The following is a 25947-nucleotide window of genomic DNA, read 5'->3' on the forward strand; positions in this document are numbered from 1 at the left end:
TTCTTTTTCTATCCCTTTACCTTAAAATATTTTTCTTGAATGAGTGAAATGCTCTTCACAAAGGAGGGAATGTAATACAGGTATAAAAATATTTTATTCTTAAAATAAGATTAGTCTATGTTAAACACCCCAAACAACCTGTTAATATCTCACCAATTAAAAAATAATATGAAGCCGTGAATATGCAGTTTGTCCCCAGTTGACTCAAGGCAAAATGATGGGCTGTGTTTCGGCAACTTCCCACCATACTTTTTCAGTGCTTTGAAACACCCCATCTGCTCTGGCTGTCCCAAAAGTGAGCTAAAAACAAAACAAAACAACCCCCAACACACACACTATCTCTTCTTTTTCCCCACTCTCATCTCATCCCACAGGAAGAAGGAATACTGATCCATCACTTTACCTTTGCTTTAAATAAATTTCAAATCTCATTATACTTTTATGCAAAGGTAGATATTTTAAGTCAGGAAGAGGCTTCAATTGAAAAGTAAACTTAATAAGCAGCATAGTTTTACCTAAGGGCAGCTTAATGGCCATTTATCTGAAGGATGATTTTTGGAGGAGTGGTGACTCTACCATTCACAATTCCACTTCCATGGTGGGTCTTAGCCTTGACCAATGCATAAAATATTTGAAGCCTAAATGAGACATGTTTGTTATTTCTTTTCATTTACTGATCAGATTATAGATGCTCCATCTTAAATAGGGTGTTTTGTGCTGTAAGCTGCTCTACACAAGAAGCCGTAATTGGTAAATAACAACAACAATAATAATTCCTCCATGTTTTTAAACTACACAGTAGATTGCAAAAATATTTTGACATCTTAAATTACATTTGATTTTTATGATAACCATCTGAAATAATGAGTATCAATTTATTTTACAGAAAAAAAAGGCCCCTAATATTTAGAGACTGAGGAAGAGCTGTCTTTGGGCAGTTGATTCACAGTTCCAGTGGAGCTAGATTGACTTTATCAGAACACAGCTAGCAAGAATCCTCAATTGTTCAGAGTGTTCTGTTGTAGTTCACATTTAGGATATAAAGATTCAAAATCTGCCTAGGACTGAAAGAGTAAAAATCAGTTTGAATTGAGAATAAGCAGCCCTGCTATTAATCAGGCAGGGAGGACAGACAGATAAAGCCAGCTGCAAAGTTAACAGAAAACACTGTTTCTCCCAAGGTCATGCAGCAGTTGTACAATGCTGTAACGACCCCCACTTCTTTTGAGAGACTATTGCTTTCTTACAAGTGTTACTTAGACCTGCTTAGCTATTTTCCTATTACTAGAAATACCCAATTACTAAACCACTTTCGCCCCATGACAGTACCTGTTTCTTAGTCAATCCCCCTCCAATTCCCTCAGAAATTGTAATCAATCCAGAACTTATCCCTGCTTCTTTAGACCATGCCCGGAATATTTTAGTGGGAACCCAAACATTACAAGGGATGCTTTCTAACTTCCTTCAGTCAGGAAACAATCCACAGTTCCTCTGGCATGTTCCTTCCACAGTGCATTGAGTCAATAAATCCACTTTTGTCAGACTATGAGCTTGATCCTGGTTTTTGACTAATAAGACTTTCACAGGAAAATTTTAAAAAACCAAATGACACAAAGATTTTAAGAAAGCTTTTAAAAACTATCTCCTATTCTTGATATTCCAAATCATTATTCCTGGACAATGATTACTTTTACTCAAAATAAAGACTCAGAGACTTGCCAAATACCTAGACATCAAAGGAAGACTCAATTTCGTTTAAGGGACTACTTACAATGAATGAAAATTGGAACAACCCATACAACTCAATATCCAAAAAACCCAAAAACAAACCAAAAATGACCCACTTTAAAAATGGGCAGAAGATCTGAACAGATATTTTTTCCAAAGAAGATATACAGATGGTCAATAGGGACATGAAAAAATGCTCAATATTGCTAATCATCAGAGTAATGCAAATCAAACCACAGTGAGATCACCTCACACCTGTCAAATGGCTATCATCAAAAACTCTGCAAATAACAAATGTTGGCAAGGATGTGGAGAAAAGGGAACCCTAGTACACTGTTGGTAGGGATGTAAATTGGTACAGTCACTAATGGAAAACAACATGGAGGTTCCTTAAAACACTAAAAATAGAACTACTATATGATCCAGGAGTTAGAAGTCTTATTTTTATTTTATTTTTGGGGAAATCAAATTTCCTTTCTCCATTTCATGTTTGATTTTTTAAAATTCCAGCTTTATTGAGGTATGATTGACAAATAAAAATTGTACATATTTAAGGTATACAATGTAATGTTTTGGTTTATGTATACATTGTGAAACGATTACCATAATCAAGCTAATTAATATTCATCACCACAGTTATCATTTTTGTATGTGTATGATAACACTTGTTATTTACTCACCTCTCAAATGTCAAGGATACAGTATTGTTAACTATAGTCACCATGCTGTACCTTAAGTCTCCAGGACTTATTCATTTTATAATTGAAAGTTTATACCCTTTAACCAGTATTTTCCCATTTCATCTACCAACTAGCATCTCCCTATTTCTTCCACCCTCTAGCTCCTGGTAACCAGCATCCTACTATGTTAGTATGAGCTTACCTTTTTAGAGTCCATTTATAAGTGATATCATACAGTATTTTTCAGTATTTTTCAATCTCTGACATATTTCATTTAGCAGCATAATATTCTCCAGGTTCCCTATGTTATCACAAATTGCAAGATTCTCCCTTTTTCTTTTGAAACTGAATAAGTTTCCATCATACATATAAATGACATTGTTTTTCCATTTTTCTACTGATGGACACTTAGGTTATTTCCATATCTTTCTTATTATGAATAATGCTAAAATGAACATGAGAGTGCAAATATCTGGTTGAGATCTTGATTTCACTTTTTTGGATATATACCCAGAGGTGGGACTACTGGATCGTATGGTAATTCCATTTTTAATTTTTGGAGGAATTTCTGTACTGTTTTCCATAGTGACTGAACCAATTTATATCCTACCATAGATATACAGGGTTCCCTTTTCTCCACATTCTTGCTAATAGTTCTTATCTTTTGTCTTTCTGATAATAGCCATTCTAACAGGTTTGAGATGATATCACATTGTGATTTTGATTTGCATACCCCTGTTTATAGTGAAGTTGAGTACCTTTTCATATCCCTATTGGCCATTTGTGTGTCATCTTTGGAGAAGTATCTGTTCAGGTATTTAGCCCATTTTTTCATCAGGTTATTTGTTTGTTTTATTTTTATATTGAGTTGTAAGAGTCCTTGACATATTTTGTATTTTAACCCTTTATCAGATATATGGTCTGTAAATATTTTATCCCATTGTATAAATTACATTTTCGCTCTCATTTTATTCAAGTATAATTGACATACACCATTATATTAGTTAAGCTCACATAGTTAACATAATTTTTTAATGTGATGAGAATGCTTAAGATCTAATCTCAGCAACATTCAAGTATACAATACCATGTTAATTAACTATAGTCACTGTGCTGTATATTAGATCCTCAGAACTTCTTATAACTGCTTTATTGCTATTGCTATTATTTTAAATAAACTCTTATCTGTTAGATCAATTATGAATAACAACAATAGGATATTTTATCTTTATTCCTTCTCTAACACTCCTTTCATTATGTAGATCGAAATTTTTTACCTATATCATTGTCATTTTCTCTTACAAACTTTAACATTTCTTGCAAACAAGTCTATTGGCCAATTCCCTCAATTTGTATTTGTCTGAGAAAGTTATTTCTCCTTCATTTTTGACAGATAGTTTAGATAGACACAATATTCTAGGTTGGTGATTATTTTCTTTCAACACAAATATTTCTCTCCACTCTTTGCTTGCTTATATAATTTCTAAAGAGAAGTTTGATATGTCTCATTCTTGTTCCTCTATAGCTAAGTTCTTTACTCTTAATTTTTCAAGATTTTCTCTCATTTATTTCACTTTCTATGGTTAGAATATCATATATAAAGGTATAGTTTTTTTATTTATTTTTTCCCACTGTACAGCAAGGGGATCAAGTTATCCTTACATGTATACATTTTTCCCTACACTTTGTTCTGTTGCAATATGAATATCTAGACATAGTTCTCAATGCTACTCAGCAGGATCTCCTTGTAAATCTATTCTAAGTTGTGTCTGATAACCCCAAGCTCCTGATCCCTCCCACTCCCTCCCTCTCCAATGTTCACTCTACTTGATATTCTATGAGCTTCCTGTAACTGTAGTCTGATGTCTTTGGAAAATTCTCAGTTATTATTACTTCAAATATTTCTATTGTTCCTTTCCTCTTTCTTCTTTTGGTATTTCAATTTCATGTATGTTATTCCTCTTGTAATTATAACCTCAGGTGTTCAGTATTTTGTTCATATTTTGCCATGATCTTTTTTCTCTTTGCAGATCTTTATCTGGCTTTCAATTAAAAAATGATAAGGCGAAAGATTTATACAGTCTGAAGAGAAACCAGAGTAACATCTCCTTAGAAAAGAAAATCATGGACTTGGAGAAGAGACTTGTGGCTGCCTGATGGGAGGGGGAGGGAGTGGGAGGGATCGGGAGCTTGGGCTTATCAGACACAACTTAGAATAGATTTACAAGGAGATCCTGCTGAATAGCATTGAGAACTTTGTCTAGATACTCATGTTGCAACAGAAGAAAGGGTGGGGGAAAAATGTAATTGTGATGTATACATGTAAGGATAACCTGACCCCCTTGCTGTACAGTGGGAAAATAAAATAAAATAAAATAAAATGATAAGGCATGTTTAAAAGAAAAAAAAGCACAATCTGAAAAGACAATACAAGCATCAGAACCATATTCATACATTGCAGAGAATTATCAGAATGGGAATAAAAAATAACCATGATGAATATATTAAAGGCTCAAATGTAAAAAGTAAACAACATATATCAATAGATGGGTAACATAACCAGAGCTGTGGAACTTCTAAGAAAGAATCAAAAGGAAATGCTAGAAATCAAAACACTGTAACAGAAATAGAGTGCCTTTCTTGGATAGCAGTAGAATGGACATGACCAAAGAATCTGTGATCTTAAAGATACTTAATAGAAATCTCCTAAATTGAAATGCAAAAATAAAGCCAAATAAAGAAGACTGAAGTAAATAGGCCTTTGGTATGAGATTTTGTTTACATTACTAAAAGTTAGGCTGTCTTCACTAATTCTGTAGTTGAAGGTATGAGGCTAAATTTTATGCTTCTTTACATCTCCACTGTTTTCCTAGAGACTGCTTCTTAAACAGGATCTGAGCTCTGTAGTTCTTTCAGCTGAAAGCCCTTGTAATCATACAGGAGTTTGATTAGTATGGTGGTAAGTATTCCATAATCCTATGATAAAGTCTCAGTCTTCTGACTAGCCTGTGCCTTTGGGCTGTGACCTTTACAAGTGTTTCTCAGCTCCCCCGCCCCATCTTATATGAGACAGGAAGGCTTGAGGAGACAGAAGTTGGATATTTCTCTTCCCTGTAGTACCCTAGGTTCAGTAAAACATAAGTAATTTAGGGGCTGCTAAAAGAGTTTCCTTTGAGGGCATGCTTTTGTTAAGAACAGAGTGCTCTGGGTACGTTTCAAGATAGTTGCTTTTCCCCTTCCCTGCCAAAAGGATAAAGAAATGATTCTCTGATCTTCATCCTGAAACCCTGGTTAGGCTCCTGGAAGCAAAACTCATCAAGGTGTGGGAGCACCCCCAAGATTAGATCTCATGGAGTTTTATTTTTTAACTCTCAAGTTAGTTCATATTGGGGCTGCAGTGACTCATCAATTATAGTTTGTGTTTTTATTCTCCTGGCTCCTGCTCTGGGGATTCTGCTCCCAGCACATTGTGATTGTCAGTATTTGCCTAGCTATCTTAAGTTTGAGGTGCAGGGGTTTGCCCTGTGACCTTAATTATGTGAAGGATCTAAGAAGGGTCGTTGACCTTCATTTTATTCAGTTTTCTTGCTGTAAGGATGAGAGTGAAAACTTCCAAACTTTTTCTAGTATTACTTTCTAATAATTGGTCCTAACTAAACAAAACTTTTAAAGGTAGTGATTTCTGTCATCTGAATTTATTATTTGGTCGCTGTTGCCTATAATTTGCCTTCAGTGTTAATCCTCATACATGAGATACTTCTGAAGTTATTTGAAATATATCCAAGACCCCCTCATTTGTATCTTCCATTCTAAAATCAGTCTCTTCAGTGTCTCTGTTTCACACATTCTACAAAAACCTGTTCCTATCTTCACTAGTAGAAAATGATTCTTTCTTCCTTTTACTTAGGCAGAGTCTTCTCAAGCCTTCTCCAGCTAATTTAGTAAATAATAATCTCTCTTTTTTTGAGATTCTATTGTAAACATTGTAAACTTACAACCCTGTTTTACCTCATTCTATCTATAACATTTTTCAGCTATGTAGATTTTGACTCCTTGTTTAAATCTTAATGCTTACTGGGAGGCAGGCACATAGTCTTTTAATGCTTATATTTCTCTTACATCAAATAGCTATCCTAGATCTAGGCACCTAGGGGAATGACAAAGAATCATTGATAGACTGTTATATATCAATATTTGCTAGGAAATTGTGACTACTCTGCAGAGTGATTTATAGACATAAACACCAACTTGCAACTTGCACATTAATTCCAAAAGAGCAAGTCACCTCTAGATTTTCAAGAGCTGATAATTAAGACACCTCATATATATTAATAGGTGGATGGAGGATCATTTTTCAAATCCTCTCTCCAGATTCTTTCTGAAGCTTGTGAAGAGCTGTTTTTGGAAACTGCTTTAGAAATTAAGAGGGAAAGGCTTGGTCTGGAGGGAGAGGATCAGCTTTCTGCCTCATGTCTGTCAAAGGCTGTGGTTGCCCTACACGTGAAGCTTTAAATCAAACTTAATTTGTGGTGCCTAAGCAGCTTCTGGCACTAAATAGGGTTATTCCATAGCAAGTAACACAGAACTAAAAAAAATTGAGTGTAGTGTGATTTACCCATAACCAGGAGAAAATGGAGAGAGTAAAATTCAACATAAACCATTAAGACAGAAAATTCCCATTTTTTTCCTTGGTTAGATATATGTTGGGACAGGAGAAAAAAGGAAAATTGCAATGTTAGCAGGAAGAAAAAAATTAATAGCAAGACTACCAGTAAAAAATATGGTTAAGAAAATTTTTATCCTAAGAATTTATTCAAATTACAAATGCGAGTATTGTCAGTTCTCTGATATGTATATTACTGGGAGGTAAAAGAAACAGGATTAATTTTTAAAGCATGTCTACTTGGAATATAATATGGTTTAGGATTTTAGTATGGGAGATTCTCAGATTCCAGGAACTCTCTTCCACCAACCCAACTTTAAGCCTTTTTTTTCTCTCAAAAGGGAGCCAGAAGAGATAAATCCAAGCCAATTTTAAATACAAATAAATATCAATACAAATATTTTTGGAAGTGCAAAATTTTTAAAAAGTTTTTCTTTGGATAATGAAATGTTGATGTTTAATAATATTCCTTTGCATTTGGATAGTGCTATTTAATTTTTAAATCATTTTAACCCACTGTACCCCTACACAAAAGTATGGTAGGTATTTTTCCCAACTTAAAGATAAGTTATATTAAGGTGCCATTGAGTTAATGACTTTGTAAGAATCCAGTTTGAGTTTGTAAATAGGAAGCCTGTATTTACAACCCAGTTTTCTCTGAGTACAGTTGTCTTTTCCAACTTAATGCTGAATGCCAATAAATCGGATTCTTCTCTGCCTTCATAACCAGGTATCCAAAAAAGAGATGAAAATTACTTTCACTTCCCCAATGTTATATCTTGCAAATTTATGTATTCAACAACCCTACCCCAGGATTTAATTGCAGAATTTCCACCATTTAGACTCCGAATTTTCTCTTTCTTTGGTCAAATGCAGGAGATAGAAAGGAAATTTCAACCGGGTACTCACTTTCACCTCTCCTAGGAGGGAGCTCGCCATTAGTGAGAATATAACTCCCCAAACAAACAAAAGGCACAGTCCCTCAGGAAATGTTCCTGGCAGTTCAGCTTCTTAGTGAAGAACAACTATTATGGGCCATTGAACACCGTTCACTTGAGAAAGCAAAAAGGAGGACTATGAAAAATGTCACATATGGCAGTCTCTCCTGGGGGTGGGGGGGAAGAGAAAGACAAATGTTGAGCAATGACTGGGGAAAGCAAGCCATGGTAGGGGGCTAGCATTATTGGGGGATTAGGGTGGAGGGGTATATGCCTGCACAGGTCAAAAGCAGGAGAAAGTATATAACAGGCTTCTCACTGATGTTTGGGGATAGAAGGCCACTAACCACCCTTAGTTTACTCCTAATAAGGCAATCATTTTCAAAGCCCCTTTCTTTACCTTTTTACTCCCTATTGTCAAAACTCTAATTCCTAATACAAACCTTACCACTCCTACCGACTTTTTCTCTTCATGCCGTGGAGCAAAAATCCAATTTTTTTTTTCATAAGCTCAACTAAAATATGGAGCCCGATGTTTCCTCCTGTTTGCCATGCAAATCATATTGCCTTCATTTATCAAAGCCTAGTGGCATGTTAATATTTATTTTGGCTGAGTGAATTCTTCACCTTTTTTTCCCCATTCTCATCTGATCTTCGCATGGAGTCTCTTTTTGTGTTTTCTTTTTGACATTTCTGTGCATACACCCGGTAGGATTCTCCAGCCCACTGGAGACCTTAGTGAGCTACGTAACCATCTTCAGTCTTTTCATGGCTGGACTCCCCCCAGATCAAAGCAATTTAGTCAAGAATATTTTCCTTTATTTCAGACTCCTCAAAGAGCATCTTGGAGAAAAAGAAGTTGAGTTGGCACTCATCTTCGATTCAGTGGTGGAGGCTGACCTGGCAAATTATACCTGCCATGTGGAAAACCGAAATGGACGAAAACATGCCAGTGTTCTGCTGCGTAAAAAGGGTATTTATTTTTATAACTGTTACTATTGTTTATTTAGCTACCAAGTAACTATTGAAGTTAGGTATGTTTCCTGGCCTGACTGTATTATTCAGCATAAATTTCTATTAAATATTTTGCCTTTTTTAAGGAAAAATATCTCTCTTGCTATAGATATTTGCATAAAATGCCTATGATCTTGCATACCACTAGGAAGTGGATAAATGAAATATTGTTATGTGTTAAATCCAGTGAGATAAAGTATACCTCAGTTATAAGTATTCCATAAAATTTGATAGAAATTGGCATTCAAAATTATATTTCACCTTCATCTTATATTGCTTAAATGAAATACTAGGGGTTTTACTATTGGGTGAGAAACAAAATCACTTTTTTTAACTCCTTGACTAAAATATAAATAAAAATAATGAATTGTATCATATATTTTTTAAATTTTTATAATAAATATTATGAAGAATATTTCATGATATGACCTGGTGTTCAAGGCCTTTAGCAGGTGCATATATTTTTAAATAGTTTGATATTTATGTGGATCCCTCTCTAGAGGTGATTCCATATGGGGTGGATATTGTATATAATGGGCAAAGAAAAGAAACTATAAATTTACAAACAAAAGAGATAAAAGCAGACATAGGGAACAACAACCCCAGCAGCTGGAGTAGCTTCTGAGATTGGCTCTTACCCTGCCACAACTCTTGATTACTGCGCAAAAGGCTAAATACTTTCTGTATGTGTACATCTGGCAAAAGTTTTGTAAATGTAACAGAACAAATGTTCTCAATCAGTGTTCTTGTTGTCTAGGCTATAGAGCAATAGAACAGATTCAATCAGCAAGGTCACTAGTTGTACTTCATAGCCAAGATGGAATTTCTACTTTCCAGCCAGCTCTAATACTTAACCTTGACCATCAGCTCTAGGAGAAGCAAGGAAATGTCATTCTTCTGAGAGTAATGCTTTATCTCTCTAGCACCATTTCTTACTCTTTTGGACTTGATTCCATCTTGAAATAATGCAGTATTTAAGTATAAAATAATCTAATATGGAAAGTGAAATTTGGAGACTCTGGTTCAGGAGATCCTGGTTCAACCACTGATTCAGCCACCATGTTCAGCAGGACTAATTTTTCTGACTAGACATCCTAAACCTGAGTTTCCTTATTTATAAAATAGTGGTGATAATATCTGCCCAAAGTAGATTCACTTTGATGTTCAAATGATAATGACATGTTATGAAATATACCATGCTCAAACAGGCTCCACTATTATATAGAACTTGGATAACTTCTATGTACTAGGCAACCATTTGTCCACCTATATGAAGGGCAATGATCATTTCCAGATACCTTGTGGCAAGGATTGCTTTTTTTTTCTGTCCATCTCAGTCTTATTTTAGGCTCAGAGACCCTCCAAGCCAGGCTCTGTTGCACCTCTGCATCTTTAGCAATTTGGGCAGTGTCTGGCCACTCCTAGGCACTTAGAACCCATTCTGGCTAATGAATGAAGTTCTCTTTTATTATTAAGGATCATGTACAGCAAGCACTGGGCTAGGTACAGGGGATAGAGTGCTAGATAAGATAGACATCCCCCAGTCTATATGGGGCATATAGTCTTCAGAGAAGTGAGGGTACAAAGAAAGACAAACCTTAAAGATTAAACAAAAAATTGCACAAAAGGTATATGTTACAATTAGAAATCTGCTATGAGAAAAAATAATGGGAAAATCTTATTTTACAGTTAGTCAGTAGAGACAGAATAACCCTATTTGATTTTTAAAATAAATATGTTTCTCTTTAATAAGTAAAACAACCACTAGCAGCCCTCTATATTTTTAATAATCTGACACTAGAAACCAAGGTACTCTGTAAAACTGCTGCCTCCCATGGCTTCTGCAAGGAAACGTGTCCAAATCATGAATAATTGAGAATATTCTAACCTAAATATTAGAGTTCACCAAAGCTCAGGTTCCCACTTCTCACTCACTCACTAGATTATTTCATTCCATTCCCATCTCAGTTTACAATTCACATGCTGACAACTCCCAAATTTATGTATCTAGCTTGGACTTCTCGCCCAAACTCTAGAGTATTCCTAGTTAGTATTCCTAACTGTCTATTCAAAAACTATTCAAAAACTCCATGAGTAGACCTATCAAGCTTCACTTGACCCACACAGTTTTCTTGATTTCTCCTCCCTATAAACCTAATCTTCCAGTTTTCTCCATCTCCATCACCATCCTTCCAGTTGTTCAATCCAAAATCCTTGGAGTCATCTTTGACTTTTTTTCTCTGCACACGAACTATATCAAATGAATCAGAAAATCCTATAGCTCTCCTTTTATTTTTTTATTTTTAATTTATTTTTTGTCTTTTTTGCTATTTCTCTGGGCCACTTCCACGGCATGTGGAGGTTCCCAGGCTAGGGGTCTAATCGGAGCTGTAGCCACCGGCCTACGCCCTAGCCACAGCAACGCAGGATCCGAGCCGCGTCTGCAACCTACACCACAGCTCATGGCAACGCCGGATCGTCAACCCACTGAGCAAGGGCAGGGACCGAACCCGCAACCTCATGGTTCCTAGTCAGATTCGTTAACCACTGCGCCACGACGGGAACTCCTCTCCTTTTAAACAGACCCAGGCTCTGAGCACTTTCCCCACCTTCTCTGCTACCATCCTAGTCTGAGCCAGCAGCATCAATTTCCTGGCTCATTGCGATAGCCTCCTAACTGGTTTCCCTGCTTTCCCCTTGTGCCCTTAGTCTATTCTCACAGCAAATGGAGTGATCCTTCTGTATGTAAGTAAAATCACATTATTCCTCTAATTAGAACCCTCTAATTGTAGAACTCTCACTCTTACCCTTAGAATGAAACCCCAAATCTTTGTCCTGGCCTTCAAGTCATGGTACAATCTGTTGCATTTCTGATCTCATTTTCTATCACAATCTGCCACCAACCCTTGCACACACTAGCTTCCTTTCTATTTCTCATGCTCACCAAGAACAGCCCTGGCTCATGGTCTTTGCACTTGCTATTTCCTCTGCCTGGAATACACTTCCCTTAAATGTTGCCATGGCTTACTCCCTCTTTTCATATAGGTCTCTGCTTAAGTATTACCTACCCAATAGGCCTTTCTCTGACCACCCTTTATAAAATAGGGCTACTCATTTTCTTTTTTAAAAATTAGCTTTATTGAGGTAAAATTGATAAATAAAATCATAAAATATTTAAGTGTACAATGTAATGACTTACTATATGCTTACATTGTGAAATGATATCCCTCATTGAGTTAACACATTCATCATCTCACATATCTATCTTTTATTTTTATGTGTGTGAGAATATTTAAGTTCTACCTTCCCAGCAAATTTCAGTTATACAATACAGTGTTATCTACTATAGTCACCAGGTTATACACTAGATCCTCAGACCGTATTCATCCAACTGATAGAGTTTGTACCCTTTTACTAACCTCTCCCTATTTCATCCCCCATCCCCTTTTCCTGGACAACCACTTTTCTCCTCTATGTTTCTATGACTTAAACTTTTTATTTAGATTCTGCGTATAAACAATACCATGAAGTATAGTATTTATCTTTCTCTGTCTAGCTTATTTCACTTAGCATAATGCCCTCTAGTTTCATTTATATAGTAGCAAATGATGGAATTTACTTCTTTTTTAAAGGCTGAATAATATTCTTTTATGTATATATATCATGTTTTCTGGATCCATTCATCCATTGTTGGACTACCCATTACCATATTCCCTCTAATTTGGCTCTGTTTCTGTTTATTGTATTTACTACTCTCTAATACTCTATTACATATTTATTTTCTTGTGTCTCCCCACATACACACTAGTATGTAAACTTCATGAGAACAGGGACTTTTTCTGCCATATTTACTGCTGTATCCCTAGTGCACAGAATACGGTAAGTGCTCAAAAATATTTTGGGGATGAAAATTCTCCTCCTAAAGGACTAGAACAATAGGGTGGGAGATCAAAAACAGGGGTTGGTAAAGAGAGGATTTCCCTGAGATCTGGTCTTGATTAGTGTCTATTTTTGGTTACCCAAATACATTCTCTTTCCAAAACATTCATTTTCTAGATTGGGGGATGAAAACTCAGATCTCAGCAGCCAGGTAGACACTGAAATTAAAAGAAAAAGATGGCTGGATATTAAACACAGGCCAGAGAAAACATGCCTTGCTTTAAAGGGCAGTCACCACTCTTCTAGAAGATTATTGCCATGCTTGCTGGAATGTGAACCTAAGGATATGAGAACTTCAACATTTTCAAGTAAGGTTGAAAGACTGGATTTGGAATATTTTGATTTTAAAATATTGGTATCTGGGAGTTCCCATTATGATACAGTGGAAACTAATCTGAATAGTATCCATGAGTATGTGGGTTCAACCCCTGGCCTCACTCAGTGGGTCAGGGATTTGGCATTGCTGTGGCTGTGGCTGTGGCCGGCAGCTGCAGCTTCTATTCAACCTCTAGCTCAGGAACTTCCATATGCCATGGGTGCGGCCCTAAAAAGCAAAATAAATTAAATTACAATAAAATAAAATAAAATAAAATAAAATAAAATAAAATAAAATAAAATAAAATAAAATAAAATAAAATAAAATAAAATAAAATAAAATAAAATAAAATACTGGAATCTACTTTCTGGGAAACATATAGACCACGACCAACAAAATCTTTTTTTTTCTTTTTTTTGGCCCATGGCATACTAGTTTGTACTCTCTGTTTTAGGCAGCAGTTAAATTTTTTTCACTGTCCTTTGCAAAATGATGCGGTTCATCTTGCCTTACTCCATTTTCTTTAGGAACACTTGACAATATGCTAGAGCTCCATATAAGAGCAAGAAGCCCTATAGTCCTGATCCAGCATATTAAATCAGACTGAACTCTGGCTTGTCTTACAAAAAACTTCAGATATTTCTTTGCAGTTGAACTTTTCAGGCTTTATCACATCTTAGACTGGCATCAGTAGCCACAGTGTTTCTACCTGTAATATGAGTATGGCTTATTTTATGGAATAATAACTTTCTGATGAACTAGAAGTCAAACATCAAAAATGCCCTAAGTGATCATTACAGAGAAGAAACATTTCATGAATCCTTTCACAAAGTAAAAAGGCCTTTCATAAAATGAAAACTCATGTCTAATATATGCAAACAACAGGGTCAGGCTTGCTCAAAGCAAAGACATCCCTTACCTATGCATGTTCTACCTGCATCTAATAAGTGAATGCTTCCTCACTCTCTGATGAACTATTTGCCAATAAGTACAACCAACATTTTAGTAAAAAGTCCATTCTAATTTTGGGGGAGGGGGAGGTGAACCAAGACTCTGAACTTATGCTAGGGAAATTCTGAAAATTAATTCTTCTCAGTGCATACTCCCTTTCTCACAAACAGATGGATATCGAAGAATCTCTCTCTCTCTCTCTTCATTCCTAGTGCTACTGCCCCACCCTGAATCCTCAACTTGTATAGGAAATCCTCAGGTGGTATCTCCTAACCTGCCTTCCAACTTATGTGTAAGCTCAAAACATTTCCAGTCTTCATGCTTTCCAGTGCCTGGACTTCAGCTGCTATTTGTCCCATTCTATATTGCCTTATCTTCATGTTTAAAATGAAGAAATAGTTGGGTTCAAGTGAAGAAGGTAAAAAAGAATACACTTGTACTTTGGGGGGCCTAGAAAATGTTACAGTGCCATAAATATTTGCTGTTCTGGCTATCGCTATTCTTATGAAGTATATACACAACAAAGTCCAGATGAAATGACTTTCACCTTCTCAGTCAGGAACTCTCCCTAGAAGTATAGCTCCTGCTGAGATGGAAAATGACAGTTGAAAACAGAAGACAAAAGAAAAAGCCGTGTCATCTGGGTGATGGCAATTCTGCCCTCTGATTATAGGATACATGTTTCCCTTTTAATGTGGCTGCCTGGGATAAATCAAAGAATACTGGTTGAGTCTCAGGGACTAGGTCCACAGTTTTCAATGTAAACAGCCATCATTAGGTAATATCTTTCAAAGACATTTTTATAAAATGGACCCCCAAACCACAAAGGTACTTTTCACACCACAGTTTTCCTCCATAAATTTACTGTTGAAAAAAAGGTGTCTGATACTTGGGAGTACAAATTGTTCCTGCAGCTGAAGTTTTCCATCCACCTAATAGCAACTCTACTCTGTAAATAACATAGAAATTGCTGAAAAAAATTCCCACTCAGTGACTTTGAAAAAAGTTGAGAGCTTTTCTGATCAGAGAGTGAAACACAGAGGGAGAGACTTCCAAAAAATTACAACATTAAATGAACATTTTAGAATAGGAAAAACATGTTGAATTGTCAATCAATGACCTACAGTCAAAGAGAATTCAGTTTTCAGAGTAAACAAAAAAGAAATCATATTGCTCTGTCAATTTAACACTGGCTATTAAAAATGCATAATTGATGGAACGTGGTAAGAAAACAAGCAGAGATTGTGATATTGCAGCCCCACGGAGGTCTCAATAGCAAGCTTGCCTTACCACCCACATAGAGGCAGGCAGTGGTTACTGGGGAGCCATTTTCTATAGAGAGGGCAGGAGACAGCTAATATATAGTAGGATTGTTTTTACCTGAAATTTTGTGGCTTAATTTTCAAAATGACCACCTCTTGCAGCAGGCAGGATAGAGAGACAGATTCCAGTTTCCGATTTCCACTCATTGTGTTCCTTCACAATGCTCCTTATTAATATATTTTGTCTCTCATAGCAGCTTCACTCCCTTTTTTTTTCCATCCTTCTTCCCCTCTCCTTACTCAAAAATAATGGCATTTATGTTTCTTTTTTCTGTCTTTTTGCTATTTCTTGGGCTGCTCCCGCGACATATGGAGGTTCCCAGTCTAGGGGTCCAATCGGAGCTGTAGCCGCTGGCCTACACCACAGCCACAGCAATGCCGAGTCAACTCACGGCAACGCCGGATCGTTAACCCACTGAGCAAGCGCAGGGACCGAACCCGCAACCTCATGGTTCCTAGTCGGATTCGTTAACCACTGCACCACGATGGGAACTCCGCATTTATGTTTCTTACATTTCTATTCAGTGACTCTGTGATTGGCCATGCTGTCTTGGGCCACTACCATCTCTTCTCTTATTCCATCTCCTTGAAAATACCAAATTCTCTATATCCCCATGAAACCTCAAAGTTTTTCTCATATACTGGACTCCAAGGAGCCCCCCTTCCTTCCTGGTACAGCTATAGCATTCTTCAGTGCCCCCCAGTGAAGTGCCTGGGATCTGTCCTATCATCTGTTTGCTGAATTGTAGTTTAGCTTCTTTCCTTAGAATTGAAAGGGCAGAAGGAGACAAGAGTCATATGTTCTTGAGAAGCATTATCAACAGTTCTACGGAGGAACAGGGAGAAGGCTTTTCATTGTCACTTCCCAGTATGGAGCATACAAAGCTGTGGTGTAATAACAAGAACCTTAAATTTGACGTTAGAATATCTGGGCTCAAGTCTCGCTTTGGCCTTTGGTATATGACCTTGGGTAAGTGAATTAAACTACAGTTAGATTTTTCATCACTGAATTTGAACCAACAATTCTTGCCCTAAAGAATTAGAGAATAGATAGTAGCCGGCAGAAAATTTCATCTATAATATGTGTTACTTATAGTATATATTTTATCTTTTTTCTTAATTGTTATATTGAGCTTAATTTATCTCAAGCAGTACACCTATATAGAGACAAGGGAAAATCCCAGGGAAAGGGTGATGATCTCCTTGTCAAGAGACCTTCAAGAATGGCAATCTGTCATGATCATCAATTTGATTTTGGCAGTACCCCCAAATTGATGCATCTAGGGAAGCTGATTGATGCCAACCAAACTTATCAGCAACTGATTACAAACTAAAATGCCACTCCCTTTTTCTGTCTGTAGTTACATGGTAAGCTGAGTTAGTAATAAAAGAGTCACATAGCAATTAGGAATTAGATTAAGTAGAGGTTAACTAAATTTTAAGGCAGTTTTATCTCTATTATGTTGAGATCAATGAATAGTCCTGTTCCACAGTGGAAAATATGTCTCTGGTCTGACGTCTTTCAGATTCAGCATTTCTCCTGTAGACATTGTTGAATTCATATTCTATATTCTCCTCTGACTTCCCCTTTTTCTAAATTCTACGATATTATCCTCTCTTTTGATGATACACCCTAGATGTGTTAATATTACTAATTAAGCTACAGGTAAGTCACTATTCCTTGAGCCTGTGATGTATTATTTCTCCTTCCATTATGTGTTCATTTAATTGTTCCAACTCTCAGAGTTCTAGGGGTGCCCCACTGGAACAGCCCTAGGCTGCTATCAGGTAGCCTGGTGTAGGCTGAAGAGGCCAAGTAATTAGCCTGGATTTCTCATACTCTTTTAGCCCAATTGGGCATATTATATCACATACAAATTATAGTCATTTATTCAAACAAGTAGGGGAAATGGATGAGCTAATTCCCCCTGCCTACTTTCTATTGGATTATGTTCTACTGAGGTTAAATGAAATAGTTAAATCCTTCAAGCTCATTAGATTTTACTTCATTCTGAGAATAATTTTATGAGGCTCTTCTCCTATAGAAGACTAGGGCCTGTGACCTGAGAAGTATTAGATGGTAATCTTGCTAAGCCAAAATATAATTTAACAGAAACAACAAAATATTGGAGCTGGACCCAGTAAAAGGCAGCATTAATAGTTTCCTGAAATACACTTAAAGCAAAAGTATATATGTGAGATCTAGATGGGTTCAAAACAAATTGGGAGTGCCTATTCTTTTTCAGATAGACCTATCACTTTCAATATTAAATTACTCAAATATTTAGAAAAGAAGTTGATTTCACAAAAGAATATATTTGCACAAATGTATCAGGAACAAATCTACTTACAGCATGAAGCAAGAATCTTCTGTAAAGAAAAACAGCAGTTGTACATCTTAGAGACGAGAAATACGGGAAGTTCCCAAGTGTTGCTGATTTAATTACCTTTTCCTGTTTATTTGTTCCAGATTTAATCTACAAAATCGAGCTTGCAGGAGGCCTGGGAGCAATCTTGCTCCTCCTTGTACTGCTTGTGGTCATCTACAAATGCTACAATATTGAACTGATGCTCTTCTACCGACAGCATTTTGGAGGTGATGAAACTACAGATGGTAAGTTATCGCCTATTGTTCAAATTTATTTAAAAGGCATGAATTTGTGATTATGTAAGATAACATCCCTATTCTTAGGACATACACATGAAAAATTTAAAGGGCTATGACTAAATGCAACTTAAAACATTATATTATCTATAAAGAGAGAGTAAAGGGGAAAAATATTAACAATAGATGAATCTGGGTAAAGGATATACGGGTGTTTCATAAATAGTTTTATTTCTTGAAATTATTTCCAAAAAAAAATAGTTTAACAAGACATTAGTTGGTCAGGAGAACAAACAATTGCTGTCAAAGCCCATTCCCTAAGAAACAAATTAAGAATCAAATCCATTTTTCCCTCCAGAAAATTCAGTTTAGGTACAGATCATATTTAGCCCTTCCTGGCATCAAAAAACTAACAAAGCATACAAGAAATATATTAAAACCTATGGAAGAGTTCTCCTGTGGTGCAGTGCATTAAGGATCCTGACGTTACTGCAGCAGCTTGGATCACTGCTGTGGCATTTGTTTGATCCTGGGGCCCGGAAACTTCCGCATGCTGAGGGCACGAAAAAAAAACAAAAACAAAAAAAAACAAACTACGAAGATACTTATCTTAAATCTCATATTACATGTGGACCCTCATATTTTGGATGATTGTAGCACAATTCTCAAAGGCAACCTCAAACGATAAAAATTCAGAATGTGGCTCATAATTTTCTTATATTTGCCATTTATCACCTTTGGAAATCTTATGCATGAAATAGCAACAAAAATTGTATTGAGCCTGGTTTCTTTGAACATTCTAAAATGATTTAATTATTTAAGAGAATAAATTATCATACTTCTAATAAATATCAATAAGAAATCATACATATCACTCCTTGTGTATAAAGTCCTCACTCACAAACTGCTATAAGCCTTGGAAGCATATATGAAATGCCTCCAGTAAGCCAAAATAAAAAAGCCCAATTGTAAGTCATTACTTTAAAAAGGCAGATTTAAATCTTAGTTTTCTTTGTATTGGAATAATGAAGGTTAGATCTTTTGTTTCTTTTGAGATCCTCAAAGGAGAGCAGTTCATGATTTTGTTTTATTTTTATAGTGATAGGAGAAGGGCAGAGTGTTGACTATAACATCCAGATTTTTGAGGAATCTTTTATTTTGGTCTTAGTGTTACTTTGATATAAACAATGATATGAGTATGTTTTTATTATTTTGTTTTCACAGTAAATTAGAGAAATGCTTTTTGATGAGCATGCTCTTTATCAAGCAATGTATTTACTTAATGACTATGGCAGCCTATTTAAAAGTATTACAGGCCCTTATTTAGACATATCTTCAAAATGAGAAATTAAGGCCTGTCCTGATCATAATTACATGCTCCAAAAATATGTATGAAGATGTACCTTCAGTTTCTATATGCAACAATTAATGAAAAATCTGACTTCTTACATATACATATAAAACAACTAGATGAAATATGCTATTAAGGAAATTTTCACTGGTTCCCAAGTGCCAACAAATGGCTAAAATATCCATGTACATGAAAGGGAGTCTCCTGTGATTCATTTGCTTTAGGTCATGATTACAAGCAATTTGTTAACACTTTTTGTAAGAGGTGATATAATTTATTAAGTTAATCTGATAATTAATTATAACTGATTACTTTCATCATCCATATCCAATAATCCAGACTAAAAATCCATGCTAATATCATAGGACATTTTGCATCTGTAGCTCCAATATGGCCAAAGATGACAAGTAATCTGGAGCATTTCAGTTAGAGAATTGTGTAGACTGATGCCGAAACAATTATTTTAGGGAAAAAAATGCAATTAGTGGGGAACTTCAAGGGTTTTCAGCGGGAAGGAAATTTAAAATAGTTTATGTTCCTACATGGAATCCTGGACCTTAAATACACAATCTCTGTACTAGCTGAGTGGAATGCTAAAAAGTCAGCAGGTATTTAGTGAGGATGAATGAATGAATATTAAAACCCTTTAAGAAATACAGTTTCATGATGCCAAATGTCAGCTAGATAACCTACCAAATTTTTCATTTTTTTAAATATTTTTAAATAGTTTTACCCAGGTACTTTTTATTCATGTTTTTTCTTTGATTCATATATATAGTATTATTTCCTAAAAGTTCTTATAAAAATGCTGTATTTTTTAACTAAAATCAAACCTATCCAACTTTGAACTCTTAAACATTTTCACTATAATTCATTTCAGTTCAGCAAATGATGATTGCTTCATTGATTTAACCTTTGAATTATGCAGTCATTAAATACTTATTATCTACTATGTGCCAAGCACTATGAATGATGTATTTACATATATATGTATATATATTCTTCATCTGGAGCAACACTACACACACACACACACACACACACACACTAGTAGTATAGTTACACGGTATTGCACTTCTTTAGAAGCTAAGGATTTAAGCTGTGTTTAGCATAGTCCCAGAAGAACTGCACTGTAAACAGGAATAGCTTCCTGATGGTGAACAGGATTAAAATGAGATTTAAAAACGGGAAGGGGAGTTTGATCCCTGGCCTCATTCAGTGGGTTAAGGATCCAGTATTGCCATGAGCTGTGTTGTAGGTTGCAGACACGGCTCAGATCCCACATTGCTGTGGCTGTGGCGTAGGCCAGCAACCACAACTCCAATTCAATCCCCTGGCCTGGGAGTTTCCATATGCCACAGGTGTGGCCCTAAAAAGCAAAAAATAAGGGAGGGGGCAGTGTGACAACAAGAAAATTCTTCCACAGAGTTAGGTTCCCTTATTCATAAGTTCTCTCTTCATTGGGAACAGCATACCTATGGTGACCACTGAGCAAGCCCTCTTGCTTATAATGCTCTTTCTGCATTGTGGTGCTTTCTAGTTTCTCATATGAGCTTGGTCAGCATGATTTAACACAGAGAAAGCCTCATTAGCCTCACCTAGCAAAGTGCTGTTGCCATTCAGTTTTTTTTGTTTGTTTGTTTGTTTTTCCCACTGTACAGCAAGGGGGTCAGGTTATCCTTACATGTATACATTACAATTACATTTTTTCCCCCACCCTTTCTTCTGTTGCAACATGAGTATCTAGACAAAGTTCTCAATGCTATTCAGCAGGATCTCCTTGTAAATCTATTCTAAATTGCGTCTGATAAGCCCAAGCTCCCGATCCCTCCCACTCCCTCCCCCTCCCATTCAATTTTAAAGCAATTTTCAGGACTTGCTGTTAACCTTATTCTATGATGATGTTGTTATTGCTCTATCTATCTTGCTCCTCTTTGTGAGCAACAGCTGTGGCTATTCATGAAGTTTTCTTGGCTGTATACATAGGGCTGAAGTGCATTTTTTAAACTGTGGCATCTGTGTCACGGCTTGTGCACTAGCTGGCATCTTAGACCTTCTGGGACATCTGACATGGTGACTTTGAGAGCTCTCTTTCTGCTCTGGTCAGCTACCATAAGCTCTCCACATTTGTTTTATTTTATTTTTTGTCTTTTTGCCATTTCTGGGGCCACACTGGTGGCATATGGAGGTTGCCAGGCTAGGGGTTGAATCGGAGCTGTAGCCACCGGCCTACGCCAGAGCCACAGCAATGCAGGATCCAAGCCGTGTCTGCAACCTACACCACAGTTCACGGCAATGCCGGATCTTTAACCCACTGAGCAAGGTCAGGGATCAAACCCGCAACCTCATGGTTCCTACTCAGATTCGTTAACCACTGAGCCACGATGGGAAGTCCAGCTCTCCACCTTTAGTTCATCTTAAAGGGACATGATTGTAACCAGAAGCAACCATTTTCCAAAGAATGGTCTGTTTCTAGAATATTCCATACAATTTATTATCCAGATGTTTTTGGTGTTAATGTATATCAAATATATGCATGTTCTTGGAGCTCCCATCATGGCTCAGCAGAAAGGAATCTGATCAGTATCCAAGAGGATGCAGGTTCAATACCTGGCCATGCTCAGTGGGTTAAGGATCTGGCATTGCCATGAGCTTTGGTGTAGGTCGCAGATGTAGCTTGGGTCTGGTGTTGCTGTGGCTGTGTTGTAGGCCAGCAGCTGTAGCTGCCGTTTGACCCCTAGCTAGCCTTGGAACCTCCATATGCTGCGGGTATGGCCCTAAAAAGACAAAAACCATATATCTATGTTCTTGGCATAACTTGGAATATGCAAATATAGCAATATTTCTCTGGAAGAAAGCTTTTTTTTTTTTTTTGGTCTTTTTAGGGCTGAACTCACAGCATATGGAAGTTCCCAGGCTAGGGGTCGAATCGGAGATACAGCTGCCAGCCTAAAACCACAGCCACAGCAATGCGGGATCTGAGCTGTGTCTGCAACCTATACTATAGCTTACGGCAACACCAGATCCTTAACCCACTGAGCAAGGCCAGGGATTGAACCTGCGTCCTCATGGATACTAATTGGTTCATCGACCACTGAGCCACAACAGGAACTCCTGGAAGAAAGTCTTTATAGCACCACCTATATTAGACTATAGGGTGAAGGACAATACCAGGAATATGTGAGATTAGGTATGGTTGGAGGACAAATAGTCATAGTCAAGACAAGCAATGGGGCAAGAGTCTAAAAGCCCTAGTCATATAGGTAAAAATGTCAGGTAATCATTGCAGATAGCTAGCTTATAGTAGATGCTCAACAAATCATTGTTGAATGAATTAATAAGTAGTTGAATTTACAGAGGTTTGTGAGATAGAGTTATCAAAGTCAGAGGAAACTAGGGTCTAGTCTGATATGATGGAGTTTGAGGCGGCAACACCATCAATGAAGGACAATGAAATACATTCTGCTCATAGAAATGGAGCTATCTGTCCTTTGGCCTATTTTATTCTTCCAGCTGTGTATCACCGGCAGCTCTAAATCCCAGGTGAGTAATTCTAGCTGGAGAAAGTCAAGGGCCTGCAGGTGCATCCTGAGCTTGATTGGAACAAGGGCAGAGGTGCTAGGATTACCAGGAGGTTCTTACATTAGCATTGCTTATGAACATTCTCACTTCCAAGTGGCGTTTTATGCGTAACAGTGGAATGTACCCCATTTGTGAGCCAAATGATCTCAACTATTGGGGCAGTCCTTCATGCGCATCTGCTTCTAGGCAATCAAATAACCCAAGCAAGGTTTACAGAAGTCTTTTCCAGCTCGAGGACAGGCTAACGATAAGCCTCCTGGCTTCAGGCACCATCTGAACATAAATAACCAGAGTTCCTTTCATGTGGAGGTAGTGAAGCCTGGAATCTTACTAGTATTAGGACAATGTTATCCTGCCTCATTTATCTCTAGATAGTCAGGGGTTCCTGCATACTCCTACCATAAGTTATTTTTGTCTCTTTATATACCTGTCATTATTCCTCCTTCATCAGCTAGAATCAAATCATTAATGGCATAGGTAAGTGTGTGGGTGCTTCATTCTGTAAATTACCTTTAGTCAGGTTTTAGCTATATTCTAATCAGGCCTGGTTTAATGGAAAATATTTGTGTGTTTTAGAAACAAATCCTGAAATGTTTACTGGTCTTTTAAAGTTAGTATTTGCAAATAACTAGGTTTAATAAATACTAATAGTTCCATGTGAGTCTATGCTTACTATATTAACTTTTTAAAATAATTTTTCTATAAATAAGGGAATTTTGAAAACATCTATAACTTTCAAGCATGTCACTTCTAAAACCAATGGTGACTAATGTGTTGAGTAGCTGTATTCATTAATATTTTCAGGAAGAAAATATATATATATGTGCGTGTGTGTGTGTATATGTGTGTGTGTGTGTATATATATATATATATATATATATATATATATTCATATTTTTTTCTCTTTGGGGAGACTGGCTCTGAGCCAATACAGCAAAGAAGGAAAAAATACATTCTTAAAATACAGTTAACTCTCTGACTAAATGTGTGAAGGGAAAACCTAATTTGGCAATACTGGAAGGATGTATATTTTGAAACAAAGGCTTCTTTTGGAAGCTTGTGTCAGATTAGTTGGCCATGGATTGAATAAGAATAAGAGGCAATGCATTTGTATAAAACCCAGCTGCTGTCTCTAATATTTGGTAATGAACTGCATTTTGTATATGAGGATGACGACACTAACCAACTGGAAGTATGGCATGTGCTGCAAGTAGTGTCTCCAGGAGTGAGGCTGGATTATTTCGATCTTCCACACCCTAGCGCTCAGCCCCTCTTGGATCTTTTACACATATTTGTGCAAACAAGGTATAGTCTGTGACCAAGTAACAGAACCAAGCCAACTGGCACAGAAAGAGTTCAAATCCATGACTTTGGTCTATTTAGTCCTGCATTCAGACACACTGAGCTAATCATTCACACCAAAAGTCACAAATAATAATTCTCTTTTATTTTGCCCTGACTGTATGTTGCCCACTGCATAAAAGTTTCAGTTCATATCATATGACTATAACTAGCTTATGTTGAAATGCATTTGATTTCTTATTGTATGTGACTTATTTTTTCTAATTGTTAATGAGAGTTACTAATTATAGTGCTTATTCCATCCTGTTAATGATTATAGCCATTTAGTACTTAAAGAGAACTTGCTAATAATACATACAACCCTTTTGTTTTTCTTTATATCTAAGACAACAAGGAATATGATGCCTATCTTTCTTACACAAAAGTGGACCAAGATACTTTAGACTGCGACAACCCTGAGGAAGAGCAGTTTGCTCTTGAAATACTGCCAGATGTGCTAGAAAAACACTATGGTTATAAGCTCTTCATCCCAGAAAGGGACCTGATTCCAAGTGGAAGTAAGTACTTTCAAGTTCTGTATTTTAAAAGTTTGGTTTCACTTAAGAACTTTTATGGAAGACGTCAAATGTCAGGGCCAAGTATTTAGATAGTTCTTTTCTCATGGGAGATTTTATTAAATTCAAAATTTTCCCCATTGCCTGTGTTCTGACTTTATAGCATCCGAATTTTTTAGAACTCACTCTCACTTATATTTTAGGTATGGTCTTAAAATCGTGCCTTTAATATATTGCCTTACTGTTCTGAGAAAATGGTGATCCTTAAAAAAAAAAAATCTGTGTAAATCAAAGTCTTTTCAAAGCCTTTTAGTTCCAAAGCTAGTCTTCTATTATTGCGCTTCTACCTATACCTACAATCATTGTCACTAATAATTCTGAACTTGTACCTTGATATTCACTTCCATATTTATAGAAAAAAAAATCCATTTAAAAATGTATGTGAGGCCATTGATATGACACCTTCATGGTGTATTTAAATTATTTTTAAGAAGTTCTGGACTATTTGGGCTTGAATGCTACTTTTAAATTATGCTGCATATTGAAAGCTACTTTTGAGCATTCAGAATAAATTCAGGTTCAGGTTAAAAAAATATACTTTTTTCCCCTGTTAATGTTCAGAGTACTGTACATGGTAAAGCATGAGGTAAATACAGAAAAGATATGGTTTCTGCCCTCAAAGAGCTTGAAATGACATTGAGGGAAATTAAAAGTGCTAGAGTTACTTTGCATCTGTATCTACATTAATATCCTTAAGGGGGAGATTTGACCACATATCAGAATACGGTGATTTATTTTCAGTACTTCATAGTATATAAAATATTTTCACATACATTATCTCATTTCATCTTTACAATAACCCTATGTGGAGAGACAGCAGGTGCCTCTTTCATATGAGGCAAGAAGGCCTGAAAGATGTCCAAGACCACTCAGCTGGCAAATAGTAGAGATAGAGTTAGAACCCAAATCTGTTTGACTCTGGTTCTCACTCTACTACATCAC

The 25947-nt window shown here is 36.5% G+C and overlaps 1 protein-coding gene across 1 annotated transcript in view; it reads left to right on the forward strand.

The window, feature by feature from the left end:
* Window positions 1-25947, forward strand: part of IL1RAPL2 (interleukin 1 receptor accessory protein like 2) — a 284838-nt gene that overhangs the window by 246170 nt on the left and 12721 nt on the right. Inside the window, exons 3-5 of the mRNA XM_047765637.1 lie at window positions 8837-8982; window positions 18022-18165; window positions 24778-24948. Of these exons, the coding sequence (XP_047621593.1) occupies window positions 8837-8982; window positions 18022-18165; window positions 24778-24948 (461 nt within the window). The remainder of the gene's footprint in view (window positions 1-8836; window positions 8983-18021; window positions 18166-24777; window positions 24949-25947) is intronic.

This window comes from Phacochoerus africanus, chromosome X, assembly GCF_016906955.1.
Source record: "Phacochoerus africanus isolate WHEZ1 chromosome X, ROS_Pafr_v1, whole genome shotgun sequence".
NCBI classification, from domain to species: Eukaryota; Metazoa; Chordata; class Mammalia; order Artiodactyla; family Suidae; genus Phacochoerus; species Phacochoerus africanus.